General features: G+C 34.1%; 1 protein-coding gene across 1 annotated transcript; it reads right to left on the bottom strand.

Moving 5' to 3' along the window:
* Positions 1-158: 158 nt before the first annotated feature.
* Positions 159-6,188, bottom strand: LOC125856789 (kinetochore-associated protein KNL-2 homolog). Its single transcript, XM_049536413.1, has 7 exons — positions 6,080-6,188; positions 5,894-5,979; positions 3,418-3,562; positions 1,123-2,737; positions 933-979; positions 479-600; positions 159-253 (listed from the first exon to the last, which is right to left on the bottom strand). Exons 1-4 carry the CDS (start codon positions 6,125-6,127, stop codon positions 1,781-1,783), a joined length of 1,236 nt encoding a protein of 411 aa, XP_049392370.1. The 5' UTR covers positions 6,128-6,188; the 3' UTR covers positions 159-253; positions 479-600; positions 933-979; positions 1,123-1,780.
* Positions 6,189-15,169: the final 8,981 nt, after the last annotated feature.

The raw sequence follows: 15,169 nt of genomic DNA, 5'->3' as shown, positions 1-15,169 counted from the left end.
AACTTATATACACTGACATCACGTATAAACACACAAACTTGACATCCCAATCCATTAAATTTTCACTTTCAATCCTTCACAAAAGTAAGTATTCACAGTTCCATACATACATGGACTTAGTCCAACGTGTGAACGATGAAATCTGCAGTGTCAACATGCATGGAAGTTTTGACACCATAACTCTCCATAGAGTTTGGCTCTTGATTATGAGCAATAAACCCAAGTTTCTCTTTTTGACAACGACGAGGAAAATCTGAAGCATTGCCATGGATGTTGGAGGGTGGATGGTAATACATTCGAGCAGTCTGAGGGCAATGAGAATGAAACCTAGCTACTATTCTCACACCTACATCCACCATCTCCATGTATTTACCCATGGATTATGTCTTTCTTCACAATGGTTCGATGTATAAGAAAATTTGAACAAAATTAATATAAATGCAGATGGTTGAAGAAGAAATGAGGAAGAGGAATATACCAAGTATATAGATTTGTAGAGGAGACTTTGAAACTTTTGCTTCTTCAAGATGGCTTTGACATATAGTATACTTTCTTGTCCTTTCCATGTAGTTTTGAGTCTTTTTGACTTGTTAATTGTGTCTGTTCCAAATATGGTGGGTCAGAATATCATAGATTTGGTCAACAAAATTTTGGTCAATAATATCTAATTTAGACAAATAATATTGTAAGCTGCAATTTTGATGGAAGTCAATACCGTAAGATGCAATTTTGAAAACTGAAAACTGAAAAAATAAGCTTTGCAACTGTACTTTTGGTGTCAATTATATAATATTTCATGTTCTCGTTTTTTTATCAAGTAAATAACTTCATCAATAATAACAAGGCCAACTTGGCCGTATACATATATTTCTTGTTATAATACATACATGTAGCCTCTCTTACGCCAAAATTTAACTTCATGTAGAACTTACCAACTTGATTTACCTCCGTTTTAGTGTTGTCTACCTTGTCAACTTATCTGCAGCAAAAAGGGAGAAGGTTGATAAAATCATTAGATGAAATGATGCTGAAAGAAATTGAGAAAAATCTGTGCTGGATATACAAACATAATGCAATAACTTTGACAAAGTCCAAAATACAGCATCAGCTATGTTGAAGTACCTTGTCACATGAAGAAACTGACTAATCTTCCTCACATCACTTGGCTTAGCACGACCATGATCTACTTATGAGGAACACAAAAAGGAAAAAACTGAAATGCTTTTTTCGAAAGGTGATTATTGTAATTGTATTCACAAAACAACACAAATTGAGTGCTGTAAATTTTGTACATGTGAGCAGAAAAAGAAAAGAAAAGTAAGACCTCTCCTAAACTTAGAAGGACTATATGAACTCTAATAGAGTTTCTGTCTCGTTAGCAGATTTCAGTTTACACCAAAAATGAAACAACAAAAGACAATCTAACTTAATCGTCTGTAATGCTTCTCTTCAAAACACATGGAGTTCCTTTCTCACCAAACCACACACCAGAAACAAGGAACAGTTTTCCACCAGCTATTCCTTACTTTGTCTTGTCCATACTTGCTTCAACATCGGTAAAGATCATGTGTACTCCCAGGCATGAACCATTTGATACCCACAAAATTCAGGAGGTGTGATGTAATCCATAATAAAAACAAGAAATACATAACCTTCAAAATTTACCTCCCTTGTGGACTACAATAACATAATGACAAATCCATAAACGTTATGATTTGAGGAATTTCCAGATTAATATCCACAGGTAGCTTATCTGCACAACAAAACTCCCATAACACCTTCACAGATATCTATTTCCTTCTTGACCTTGTTCTTTTAACCATTTCTTTTTAGCTCTGCTTCTTGTCAATGGACCATTACTCGAGTTAGTGGTGTTTACTATCCCAAAATCTCCCTGTCCAGATACTTTGTGCACAGCTCTCTTTTCTTCTTGTGTCTGGTGAACTTTGGTTTTCTTATATAAGCTAGCTTTATCTCTTATTAAAGGGCTGCTACTTGAGCTATTCTTATCAATATCTGTTCCACTCTCATCATTACATTTCTGAAGCACTTCTTTTCTACATTGTGCATCGGGCACATGGTTATCATCTTCTTTCCTCAAATTAGCTGCAGTTTTCTTCTTTTTAGAAGGAGGTTCATCCAGTGAAGGACCCCTGCTTGTGACTTGATTTCCACTTTTTTGGTTCAAACAAGAATTTTCACCAGCGGTAGGAACATCGTCACCACTTCTATGCAGTAGTCTATCCAAAAATCTCTTTTCTGGCATATCCTTTGGAGTAGCTTCCGGCAAGTCTTCTTTACCAGATTTTGCATCTGGAATATAGCTATCCTCTTGCTTCCGGATTGTTTTAGCTTTCTTCTTTTGACTAGGACTTCCATTCAGAGAAGGACTTTGGGGTGTGACCTGATTACCACTTTTTTGGTTCAAAGAAGAAGCTTTATCAATGTTAAAAGCATTGTTACCATATTTCTGCACTATTTCATTAAAAATACTCTTTCTTAGCATGCCGCCTTCTGGATCACCAGCACCCGATATTAAGAGATCTCGTAAAACATTGGCGGGAAGATGATCAACAGACATTGTAGAGGAACTACTTGTGCAATCAGTTGATGTGTTTGCTGACTCTGAGAAATCAGAAATTACAGAGGCTGCATTTTCATTGGTTGATTCTCCAAATGACACAGCAGCAGACTCTTCCCAGTTGTATGGAAATCCAAGAAGGAACTGCTGGCAAACCTGTTAGTTTGAAATTTCTGTTTATTATCTTCATCAACAACAACATACCTAGTGTATTTCCACAAAGTGGGGTCTGGGAAGGGACGAGGGTAGAATGTACATAGACCTTACCCCTACCTTGGAGAGGTAGAGATTGTTTATTATTTCATCTTCACAAAACATGATTTTATTCTAATTTGTAACTAACATGTGTATGCTCATTTTGGAGAGTCCATTTTATGCTTTAGCAGGCTTTCCTTCTTTAGGTTCCTCAAGGAATTAGTTAAAACCACAAAAGCAGAAAAAGATTGAAGTTTATCTGTAAAAAATGAGTGATAGCTGGAGAAAGACTGTCAGAAGTAATTATTGAGCAGAGATTACTGGAAAGAGGTAAGCAAAAATTAATTAACAAGACAGGACCCATTGGATAGTAATATGAATTTTTAAGTCAAAAAGTTTCATTAATAAACACCAAATAATGTTAAAAAAATTGTACAAGATGTGTGTGCAAGTCATACATTGTCTTCCACCAAGATTGACAAACTATAGATAGTACTATGATTACGACAGTTAATGCTACAGATGGGACCAAATAGAACCTCTAAAACTTCTTAGCTAACGTAAACCTCAATTATATGTTCCATCAAAACAGCTGCAAATAAAGCTGTCATATGAGTTAAGAACTAAAATAACTTCAATACCTCTGATGAGAAGCCATTTTGAAGAGTTCGACACCTATTAATGAAACCGCTAAGAAGAATGGTGGTGCCATCCACTGTCACTAAAGTGGCAGTATCTTGCCTCTTCGCAATTGTTGTGGAGTGGAAAACTCTTCCATCTGGTTTCCTAACGAAGGGAAACAAAATATCACATTATTTGATTCCAAGAAATGCCTTGTCACACGAAATAAATAATACAGTACTCTAGTTCCATTAAAGCACTTTTAAACTAAGACAAAGTTATGAATTAATATGCTTGCATATGAGTGGTCCAATAGGGACATCCAGAGGCAAAGATAAATAAACTTTTTATCTGTCATCTCATGGAAAAGAACCCAAAGGCCTTTTAACTGTGCTATGCTAATTATGTCCTGGAAATGGGATCATTGACAAAATTCCACACCTTCCAAATAACACTTTCGTATGGAACTTGGAAAACAATCCAACAAAAAGAACATTACTAGAACCGTGTTTCTTACTTGATCAATGCAATAAAACATGGAAAAGATTAGTACAATTTGTTTGGCAACTTGAGAGACAATCAGACCAAAATTCTAAAATCCACATATCATCTGTGTCTTGATTAAATTTTAACTAAAATAATAGCATGTATTAACCTCTTGTGAGATTAACAGTGTTATATAGAAATGAATAAGGTGCTTCTAAAATCCAACATATCCACAAAATAAGTGTTGTAGAAATTGGAAGGATAGAAGGTTTAAGGCAAAGACATGCAATAACAATCTTTTGTCGACAATAAGAAACTGTGGTCGTTGGCCGTGGAGAACAATCTGGAAGACCATCACACCCCTTAGAGCTGATTGCTTCACTTGGATTGGAACTCATGAGGCTTGTTTAACACTTGACAATCTGCAGAAAAGAGGTTTCACTATATGAAGCAGATGCGTTCTATGTGAAAAAGCTAATGAATCAGTAAATCACTTAATGCTCCACTGTACTTTCACCAGGTAACTCTGGGACATGTTTCTAGCGATTTTTGGAGTTAAAAGGGTTATGCCAAGTTGATAAAACTTGCTCTAAGTAGCTGGGATGACCAGTATTATTCTAAGAACAGATTATATTGGAAGGCAGCCCATACTTGCATTTTCTGGAATGTTTGGAAGGAGAGAAATAACAGGTATTTTAATGATAGAAGGGAAAACATACTTCATGTTAAATCTAGATGTTTGAAAAGTCTATACTTATGGTGTAAAGGAAAAACATTTTATCGGGCATGAACTCTATGTTAGATCTTTTACATTCCTTCAACATATAGAAGGAAATATTTTAGTTTGTACTATACCTTATATTGCTATTTTACTGCCTTATTTTCTTACAACCCCACATCGAGTACTTTTATTTTGAGCCAAAGGTCTATTGGAAACAGCCTCTCTACCCCATAAAGGTAAAGATAAGGTTTGCGTACATCCTACCCTCCCCATACCCCACTTGTGAGACTACATTGGGTATGTTGTAATTGTTGTACTCTTTTTTGTACCTTCTTTGGTACTCTTTAATGAAATCTATTACTTTTTTCATCAAAAATAAAATAAAATTGGTCATATAGAAGTAGAAAATATTAGAAATGACCCAAAAGCTGGTACAAGTAGCACATGAAAAGGAAAAAAAATATGAGAGGTCGTTGATATGGTTCAATCACGTCCTACATAGACCTCCAAATGCACTAAGTTATTTGATATTTGAATTGAATTAGCATAGAATGGGATCAATAAAGAGGCTTCATAGTCCGACCACACAAATTTGGGATTGACCATTGTTGATTAATGGATTGATATATTGATTGATAGGACAAAACATTGCTCTTAAAACTACTCGCTAACTTTCCAGCACCCTGTAAAAGATCCAAAAAACTATCTGAGCATGTAAATTCAAATCCAACTTTAATAAATTCATATATTTTTTCTCTAATGTGATCCATTACCTTCTTCTTTGTGGTCAATGAAGTGGGAGGAGAATCATGAGTTCTTAGGTTCATATCCCAACAGAGACAAAAAAACGCTAGATGATTTCTTTCCAGAGGCCTAAGCCTTGGCTGGCAGAGTTATCACATGGAAGGTAGCAGGTACCTGCTGGAACAGTCGAGACGCAAGCTGACTCGAACATCATTATCACAAAAAAAAGGACATCCTACATTGCTCAGACTCTTCGAAAATATTGATGGGCGTGTGTCGGATTCTCATGCAGCAACATTTTTGGAGAGTCCGAACAACTACTCTGATTTCAACTCCCTGAATTAGATGAACTACTACCTCAAGAATCTTATACTCCCTAATAACTAACAAACTTATCAACAAAAATTCCAACTTTCATTCAAGAATACGTATATTCAACTCCCTGCACTACCTCAAAATCTTATAATCCCTATTTAACAGACTTTCCCAAAACAGAAAAAATAAAAAATCAGCAACATTCTAAAGTAAAGGGTAAAAAAAATTACTCTTTTGCAGTGAAACCTCCAATACCCAATCGCTTGCTTCCATCACCAATTTCAACTTTAATCAACCACCAATCATACAAGTAAACCTGCAAAATGTAAAAAAAAAAACATATCCATGAATTTCTACGGAGTATATAATTGAATGTAATTAAGGTGAACAATAATTCCTTAAAAAAAAGATTGTACTTGTTTGAGGAAGGAAGAAGAGAGAGTGAAACTATTTGCTTCCGCCATGTGAATGAACCCTAAATCGAAATGAGAAAATTCAGCTTGTTTTCTGGTTTAAGCGCGAAAATAGTCCTTTTAAGTTTTAAGTATAAGAGTAGGGGTATTTTGATCTCTTAAAATGTATATCAATGAACAAACTCCGTCAAAGCTAGAATAGATAGAATCGTGGAAAGAAACGGTAATGTTAAATGGCCAGAAAATTTGGCTAGAAATTTTAAAAAATTATAATATATTTTTTATTTTAAAATAAATTGATTATTTTCCCATTTTTTAGTTAAAAGGGTAAAAATGTTTTTAAAGGTAAAATAATATATGTAAAATACCATTCTGATCAAATTTTCTAGCCAAAAGGATAATTACTTAAGGGATTATTTGGTAGTTGATTGGGTGTCCTGAAGTTAGGACTCTTGGAAGGAATCACCTAGGATCCTCTGATAATTGGTTTAGAAGTGAGTTACGCATACATAAAATAAGATTTTTTTTAATAATTAATTTCTACATTATTGTGGGTGTCTACCAAGGTTGGAATATATAGGAAGAAACCACCTAGGGGATCGTTTGGTAGCTGATTTGGAGGTAGAGGTGTATGTAGGAGGGGGTCATCGGGTTCACGTGAACTCATGCTCCCCTTTCGAAATCATATCTAGTAGTGTTATATTTTTTAATTTTTTGTTAAATATAGATGTGTGAACCCACATAAGAAGTATCATATAATGTGACAATGATTGGGTGCACTTTCCAGTGAGGTTAGAAATTTGACTTTTATATATATCTTGTTTTATTTCTCTTTTTAAGATGGGTAACAGCTCTAAAAGTGGTTATTGATAGCATTTTTTATGTTTTAATTAATTCAGCATTTCAATTTTGTATCTATAATTTTAAAATTTTAATTGTTTTCAATGATAAGAATCTAAATGTCAAACTGATTAGATCCATTTTTTCATAATAATGCACTTATCATGGATACGCCTCTGTTTGGAGGTGAGTTATGCATATATAATTCTAACTCATTGCTTGATCGAGCACTTTAAATGACTACGTGTATTCGTTGTTATATGAAAAATATTGGTCAATATCTCTAAATAACATTGTAAGCTGTAATTTTGAAGAAAGCCCAATGTATAGGCAGGCTTAAAATTAAAACGTTGTTAGTTCAAGCTCAAAAATTCTACCACAAATTCATACAAATGTTGAAATATTTTATTATTCTTCTTTTTGAACCATAATAATCAAGAAGCATAAAGTATATAATTTTTCAACTAGTCTAGTAAAATAAACTTTGGGATTATAATTTTGTTTCATTTATTTATATAAAAAAATATATATCCAGGCTCTCTTGGGTAATTTATTTTCCAAGTCAAAGTTGATCCACTTCTGTTTTGGTGCTGTCTAACTTGTCAACTTATCTGCTGCAAAAAGATTAAAATAAAAGGTTGAAAAACATTAGACAAAATGATGTCGAAAGTTAGAAAGTGTAAACTAGTAAATCAGGCTAATACATATTAGTTCAAAATATAATTGACTATTAAGTACTTCCTTCGTCGTCATGTGACACTTTTCGAATTTTGAGATTCAAACAAATCTATTTTTAATCGTAAATTTTTCATATATCTTTTAATTATTTTGAGTTGTCAATTATTGTGACTTATAATAGTTTTTACTTAATTTACAAATATATAAATTTCATTTCAAAAAAACTGAAGATGTCACACGCAAATTTCCGTTCAAACTTAAATGATTTAACTCTCAAAAAATGAAAAATGTCACATAAATTGAAATGGAGGAAATATTTCTTTTGAACTCCAATTGTAATCAATTTTTTGTCAAACAAAATGAAACTATGGAAGTACTTAAAAAGATAATATCCTTTCATATTTCAAAAAGAATAAAAAAACTTATGCATATTAGTAATTTAAAAATGGCGCTTTAAAGTTAATTTTTTGTACATGTGAGCAGACCTCTCCTAAACTTAGAGGGACTATATGAACTGTAATATGCTTCTCTTCAAAACACAAGAAGGTCCTTTCTCTCCAAACCACACACCAGATTAATATCCACGGGTAGCTAATCTGCACAGCAAAACTCCTATAATACCTTCACAGATATCAATTTCCTTCTTGACATTGTTCTTTTAACCATTTCTTTTTAGCTCTGCTTCTTGTCAATGGACCATTACTTGAGTTAGTGGTGTTTACTATCCCAAAATCTCCCTGTCCAGATACTTTGTGCACATCTCTCTTTTCTTCTTGTGTCGGTAAACTTTGGTTTTCTTATATAAGCTAGCTTTATCTCTTGTTAAAGAGATGCTACTTGAGCTATTCTTATCAATATCTGTTCCACTCTCATCATTACATTTCTGAAGCACTTCTTTTCTACATTGTGCATCGGGCACATGGTTATCATCTTCTTTCCTCAAATTAGCTGCAGTTTTCTTCTTTTTAAAAGGAGGTTCATCCAGTGAAGGACCCCTGCTTGTGACTTGATTTCCACTTTTTTGGTTCAAACAAGAATTTTCACTAACGGTAAGAACATCGTCACCACTTCTATGCACTAGTCTATCCAAAACTCTCTTTTCTTGCATATCCTTTGGAGTAGCTTCCGGCAAGTCTTCTTTACCAGATTCTGCATCTGGGATACAGCTATCTTCTTGCTTCCGGTTTGCTTTAGCTTTCTTCTTTTGACTAGGACTTCCATTCAGTGAAGGACTTTGGGGTGTGACCTCATTACCACTTTTTTGGTTCAAACAAGAAGCTTCATCAACGTGGAAAGCATTGTTACCATATTTCTGCACTATTTCATTAAGAATACTCTTTCTTAGCATGCTGCATTCTGGATCACCAGGACCTGATATTAAGAGATCTCGTAAAACATTGGTGGGAAGATGATCAACAGACATTGTAAAGGAACTACTTGTGCAATCAGCTGATGCGTTTGCTGACTCTGAGAAATCAGAAATTCCAGAGGCTGCATTTTCATTGGGTGATTCTCCAAATGACACAGCAGCAGACTCTTCCCAGTTGTATGGAAATCCAAGAAGGAACTGCTTGCAAACCTGTTAGTTTAAAATTTCTGTTTATTATCTTCATCAACAACAAAGTGGGGTCTGGGGAGGAACGAGGGAAGAGTGTACATAGACCTTACCCCTACCTTGGAGGTAGAGATTGTTTATTATTTCATCTTCACAAAACATGATTTTATTCTAATTTGTAACAAGCATGTGTATGGTCATTTTGGAGAGTCCATTTTATGCTTTAGCAGGCTTTCCTTCTTTAGGTTCCTCAAGGAGTTAGTTAAAACCGCAAAAGCACAAAAAGACTGAAGTTTATCTGTAAAAAATGAGTGATAGCTGAAGAAAGACTGTCAGAAGTAATTATTGAGCAGAGATTACTCAAAAGAGGTAAGCAAAAATTAATAAACAAGAGAGGGCCCATTGGATAATATGAATATTTAAGTCAAAAAGTTTCATTAATAAGCACCAAATAATGTTAAAAAAATTTGTACGCGATGTGTGTGCAAGTCATACATTGTCTTCCATCAAGATTGACAAACTATAGATGGTACTATGATTTCAACAGTTAATGCTACAGATGGGACCAAATAGAACCTCTAAAACTTCTTAGCTAACGTAAACCTCAATTATATGTCCCATCAAAACAGCTGCAAATAAAGCAGTCATATGAGTTAAGAACAAAAATAACTTCAATACCTCTGATGAGAATCCATTTGAAGAGTTCGACACCTATTAATGAAACCACTAAGAAAAATGGTGATGCCATCCACCGTCACTAAAGTAGTAGTATCACACCTCTTCGCAGGAGTGGAAAACTCTTCCATCTGGTCTCCTATTTAACGAAGTGCAACGAAATATCACACAAAACAAAATAATACAGTACTCTAGTTCCATTAAAGCACTTTTAAACTAAGACGAAGTTATGTATTAATATGCTTGCATATGAGCGGTCCAATAGGGACATCCAGAGGCAAAGATAATTGAACTTTTTATCTGACATCTCATGGAAAAGAACCCAAAGGAAGGCCTTTAAACTGCGTCATGCAAATTATGTTCTGGAAAAAGATCATTGAAATAATTTCATACCTTCCACATAACACTTTTGTATGCAACTTGGAAAACAATCCAACAAAAAGAACATTACTAGAATAGTGTTTCCTACTTGATCAATGCAATAAAACATGGAAAAGATTAAAACAATTTGTTTGGCTACTTGAGAGACAATCAGAGCAAAATTCTGAAATCCATATATCATCTGCGTCTTGATTAAAATTTAACTATAATAAAAGCGTGTACTAGTGACTTCGAGGTTATGGGAGGGATCTTTATTTGTATATATGTTTTGGTTTGCTTTTGCCTGTTTATATTGTTATTTGTCTACTCTTGTTTAGTTTCTACCCTCAGACCCATTACTTGTTGTTCCGGGTTACGGGTTGGCTTACCTGTTGGTGGGTTATAGTAGGTGCCATCATGACTTGAGAAATCGGGTCGTGACAGTTTCAAGGATTTGATTGCAAAATAAATAGAAAGAAATTATCTAGGGAAACCTTTGGTAACTGATTTGGAAGTGAGTTAGGCAGACATAAAATAATACTACATAAATTCTCTTATAATTAATCTCTACATTACTAATAATTTCATAATTCTAACCAATCTCGACATTACTAATACTTGCATTTGAACCTTAGATCTCATTGTCTTTATTGACCACTGAAGCACACTCTTGACGGCTTAATTGAGCACTTTAAATACCTACTTGTGTTTGTTGTTATATGAAAACTATTGGCCAACAATCTCTAAATAATATTGTAAGCTGTAATTTTGAAGAAAGCCAAATGTATAGGCAGGTAAAAAAAATTAAAACATTATTGGTTCAAGTTCAAAATTCTACCATAAAATGATAAAATTCATACAAATGTCGAATTTGTAACATTATATTCTCCTTCTTTTTGAACCATAATAACCAAGAAGAATCGTAAATACTGTAGTATAGTAAATTTTCAAGTGAGTCGTCTCAATACAAAGTAAAGTAAATCACCATTTTGGTTGGCTTGGATTCTCTAGTCTAGTAAAATAAACTTTGGAATTATAATTTTGTCTAATTTATTTATATAAAAAATATATCCAGCCTCTCTTGGGTAATTTATTTTCCAAGTGGAATCTACAAACTTGATCCACTACTTTTTTGGTGTTGTCTAACTTGTCAACTTATCTGCAGCAAAAAGATTTAAAATAAAAGGTTGAAAAACATTAGACAAAATGATACTGAAAGTTAGAAAGTGTAAAAAGATTTAATGACAATTTTTTATATTTTAAATAAACATTTTGATATTCCTAGATTAAATAGTAGTAATTGATTAACTTACCACATAAACATAGGGATCAGTGCGACCTCCTGCCCCTGTCCTCTTCACTTCTTCTAGTCTCAACAATCTGAAATAACCAAACATACACAAGAAAAAAGTCACAATGTTAGACTATCACAAACATCATGCAGTTGTACACTATGCATTGATGATTTGTACGCACTATTTCGTTAGATAGGAATAGATTTGATGATTATTTGGGCCCTCGAAAAATATCCCCATTCATAGGCCCGAGATCTACTACTGGGAGAGAGAGAGACTGACATTCTCAAGGCTTTGCTGGTATCAGGGCTATCACCAAGTAGCTGACGAATCCTAACTTCAGAAGCACAACCATGAGATGACAACACCTTCAATATGGCTTCAGCTCGACGCCGCATATTAGCTGAGAAAATCACCTTCATCTTCCTCGGAACACACTCTCTTTCCTTTGGTACTACTCTATTAGCCTCACAGCTTCCGCCGCTTGAGATGTCGCCGGCGGCAGTAGAGCCAATGGACACGCACGACGAAGCTGATGTGCAAGAGGTAGCCAGAGAAAACGCCGATTTCGGCTTGCCGGAGCTGATTTTCAGGCAATCGGAAATGCATAAGCTCTTAGATCGTCTCCTTCGCACCACCTACAAAACAGAGAATGTCGAATCGATTATCAAGCGTCAATTTTCTAATCGAAGAACAGAGAAAACAGAGTAGCGGAACTTTGTAGATTTGAAGGAACGAAAATTCAAAAACTCAAAACATCTAAACATCAATCAAAGCTAGAAAAAAACTGATTCGTTCTAAATCGTCGATTCCGCAATTCATAACACTGAGAAAACAGAGCAGTGTAACTATGAAAATTCAAAAAACAATCCAATACGAAGCACTGAAGAAGCAGCTTCATAACAGATCGAAGAATATAATAAACTGATAATTCAATAAAAGCAAACTAGAATAACAATAAAAAAATCTAGATCGCGTTCATTTTCATGCAATACTTCATTTTTTTCAACTTTAACAGTAAAACTGATCACCTTGAGCTTATTAATGACACGAATCATCCGAATCATCTTAATCCGACGAGCATTTGCTTTAGCCTCAGCAAACGAGGCATCATCATCATAATCAGCATCCTCATCGTCGTAATCATCAGCTGTTATAGTTGAAGAATCAGTCGATTTGGACTTCGAATCTGATACGGACGTCGCATAACTCATTGCAGCTATTTGCGAAGTCTCAGATATGCTCTTCATTCTGCAAAATTACCAACAAAAAACACGCAAAGCAAGTCCATAATAGCAACAATTTCAGTAACTTAAATTCGAGAGAAATTTTGAATTTCGTTATACATTGGAGATGCAGAATGTGTATCAAAATCATCAACTGTTACAGTTGAAGAATCAGTCGATTTGGATTTCGAATCCGATACCGACGTCGTGTAACTCAATGCAGCTATCTGTGAAATCTCAGATATGATCTTCATTCTACAAAATATTCCCAAAAAAAAAACTCACAATAGCAACAATTTCAGGAACTCAAATTCAAGAGAAATTTCAAATTTCATTATACTTAGGAGATGGAGAATGTGTATCATCATCATCAGCTGTTACAATTGAAGAATCAGTCGATTTCGACTTCGAATCCGATACCGAAGACGTATAACTCAATGCCGCTGATATGCTCTTCACTCTGCAAAATTACCCCAAAAAACTCATAATGGCAACAATTTCAGTTACTCGAATTCGATAGAAATTTCAAATTTTGTAAAAAAAAACATGCAAAAAACTCATAATAGGAACAATTCCAGTTACTCAAATTCGATAGAAACTTCGATTCATTAAAAACATGCAAAAAAAAAACTCATAATAGCAACAATTTCAGTAACTCGAATTCGATAGAAATTATAAATTCGTTATACTTGGGTGATGGAGAATGTGTATTTGATAAAAGGAGAAGAGCAGAAGCAACATGAAGTTCATCTTCATTAGGAAATGCTTCTTCTTCATCTTCCATTGTTAAACTTCTTCAACGTTATTTTTGTTTCTCTATGCAAAATTTGAAAAATGGCGCGTTAAAGTTAATTTTTTTTGGGTTACTTGCTGATTACGGACTACGAAATGGGCTTTATATAAGATCCAGTATGCTTCTTTGGGTTCGGCCCAATATTCGGCCCACTCTCTTGCTATTACTCGTAGAGACCGCAACAATCAAGATGTGTATTGTTATATATAGAAAAACGCGAAGCATAGTGATTTGTGCAATCAAAAAAGTTTCACTAATTGATAGGCAATAAAATTAGTCGATAGGTGCAGGCAAGTGCAACGAATCACATAAACAAGCTCCTACTTGTTAGTGCAGGAATGGATAGGGTGGTCGAAGTACGAAGGAGATGGATGTATTAACATTTTGCCCTTAAAATGTGATGGTCTTTTAATTTTTGTCCTTCAAATGGATCGGTCTTTGATTTTTGTTACTCTTATTTAGCAATCGAACTTATACCTGGTGGGGTATAAATTCATTTGGGAAAAGGCTCAGATATACCATCGAACTTTGAGAAAAGGCTCATTTATGTCATTCATTAAAAGTTTGGCACATCTATGCCATTTTCGTTTGAGAAAAGGCTCATCCATTTCATTATTTGTCAACTCAAATGGCGTAGATGAACCAAACTGTTAACGGATGACGTAGATCAGCCTTTTCTCAAAAGTTCGATGACATATTTGAGCCTTTTCTTTTTTTTTAAATGATTTAATTAATTATGTACCCGAATCATAGTTGACCACGTGTAAAAAAAATTGCAAAACCAAAACTTTTTTTAGTTAATAGATAATGGCATGGATGAACCTTTTCTCAAACGAAAATGCACAGATAAGCTAAACTTTTAACGGATGACATAGATGAGCTTTTTCTCAAAGTTCGATGACGTATTTGAGTCTTTTTTCAATTCTTTAAAAACTAAAGTATGTTTAGATATGTCTTATGGATATTATGATGGGAAGATATATACTTGTATCTCACAAAAAAGTTATTTGTAAACAAAAATTAAAGACCATCACAAAACATGGGACAAAAATGCAAATGACCCAAATTTTGCTTGCATCACATTGGACCTATAATAGAACCCAATTTTTGGCCCTGATTTTGGGGCGAATTGCACAAATAGCACTATTTATTTTATTTTAAAAAATTGCCAAGGTTACAATTTTTTTAAAGTTTAGCTGCCTCAAAATTTTATTCAGAATTGAAGTTATTCAAAATCATAGGTTTAAAGTAGGAATGACTAAAGTCTAACTAAGGCATGGAGTATGGATGATAGTTCAAATTGAGACATTTTGGGTATAAAGTTGGCATATAGTTTATTCCTCAAATTTAAGTGAAAGCACTTCAAGTTAAATTTGCAGTTGCATGTATATAGAACGAGGTAGAACCAAATGAAAGCTCTCTGATAACACTAGGATCCATTGATCATTTTTACCTTTTTTTTTACTCTACTAATTCGAGCAATTTACATCTCACATAAATACTATTTATATTATACGTAAAAGTAATTAGTTTACGAGAGTAATGTATCAATTTTAATCAGAAGTGTTTAAATCTTGGTCATATTTTTTTAAAAAGCTAGTTCAGTCTCTTCTTTAATTCTACACTATCACTTGTAAAATTCCTAATTAACTTGTCGTTACGACCTGAACT

This window comes from Solanum stenotomum, chromosome 2 (assembly GCF_019186545.1).
Source record: "Solanum stenotomum isolate F172 chromosome 2, ASM1918654v1, whole genome shotgun sequence".
NCBI lineage: Eukaryota > Viridiplantae > Streptophyta > Magnoliopsida > Solanales > Solanaceae > Solanum > Solanum stenotomum.
The sequence above is the reverse complement of the archived record's forward strand: the minus strand, read 5'-3'. Positions and strand labels throughout refer to the sequence as shown.

Coding starts and splice junctions, on each gene's coding strand:
- LOC125856789 (XM_049536413.1), bottom strand. CDS start 6,127: ATGGCGGAAGCAAATAGTTTCACTCTCTCTTCTTCCTTCCTCAAACAA. Junction 3,563..5,893: donor GGAGGTTTCACTGCAAAAGA/GTAATTTTTTTT, acceptor TCCCTTCGTTAG/GAAACCAGATGGAAGAGTTT. Junction 2,738..3,417: donor AAAATGGCTTCTCATCAGAG/GTATTGAAGTTA, acceptor TCAAACTAACAG/GTTTGCCAGCAGTTCCTTCT.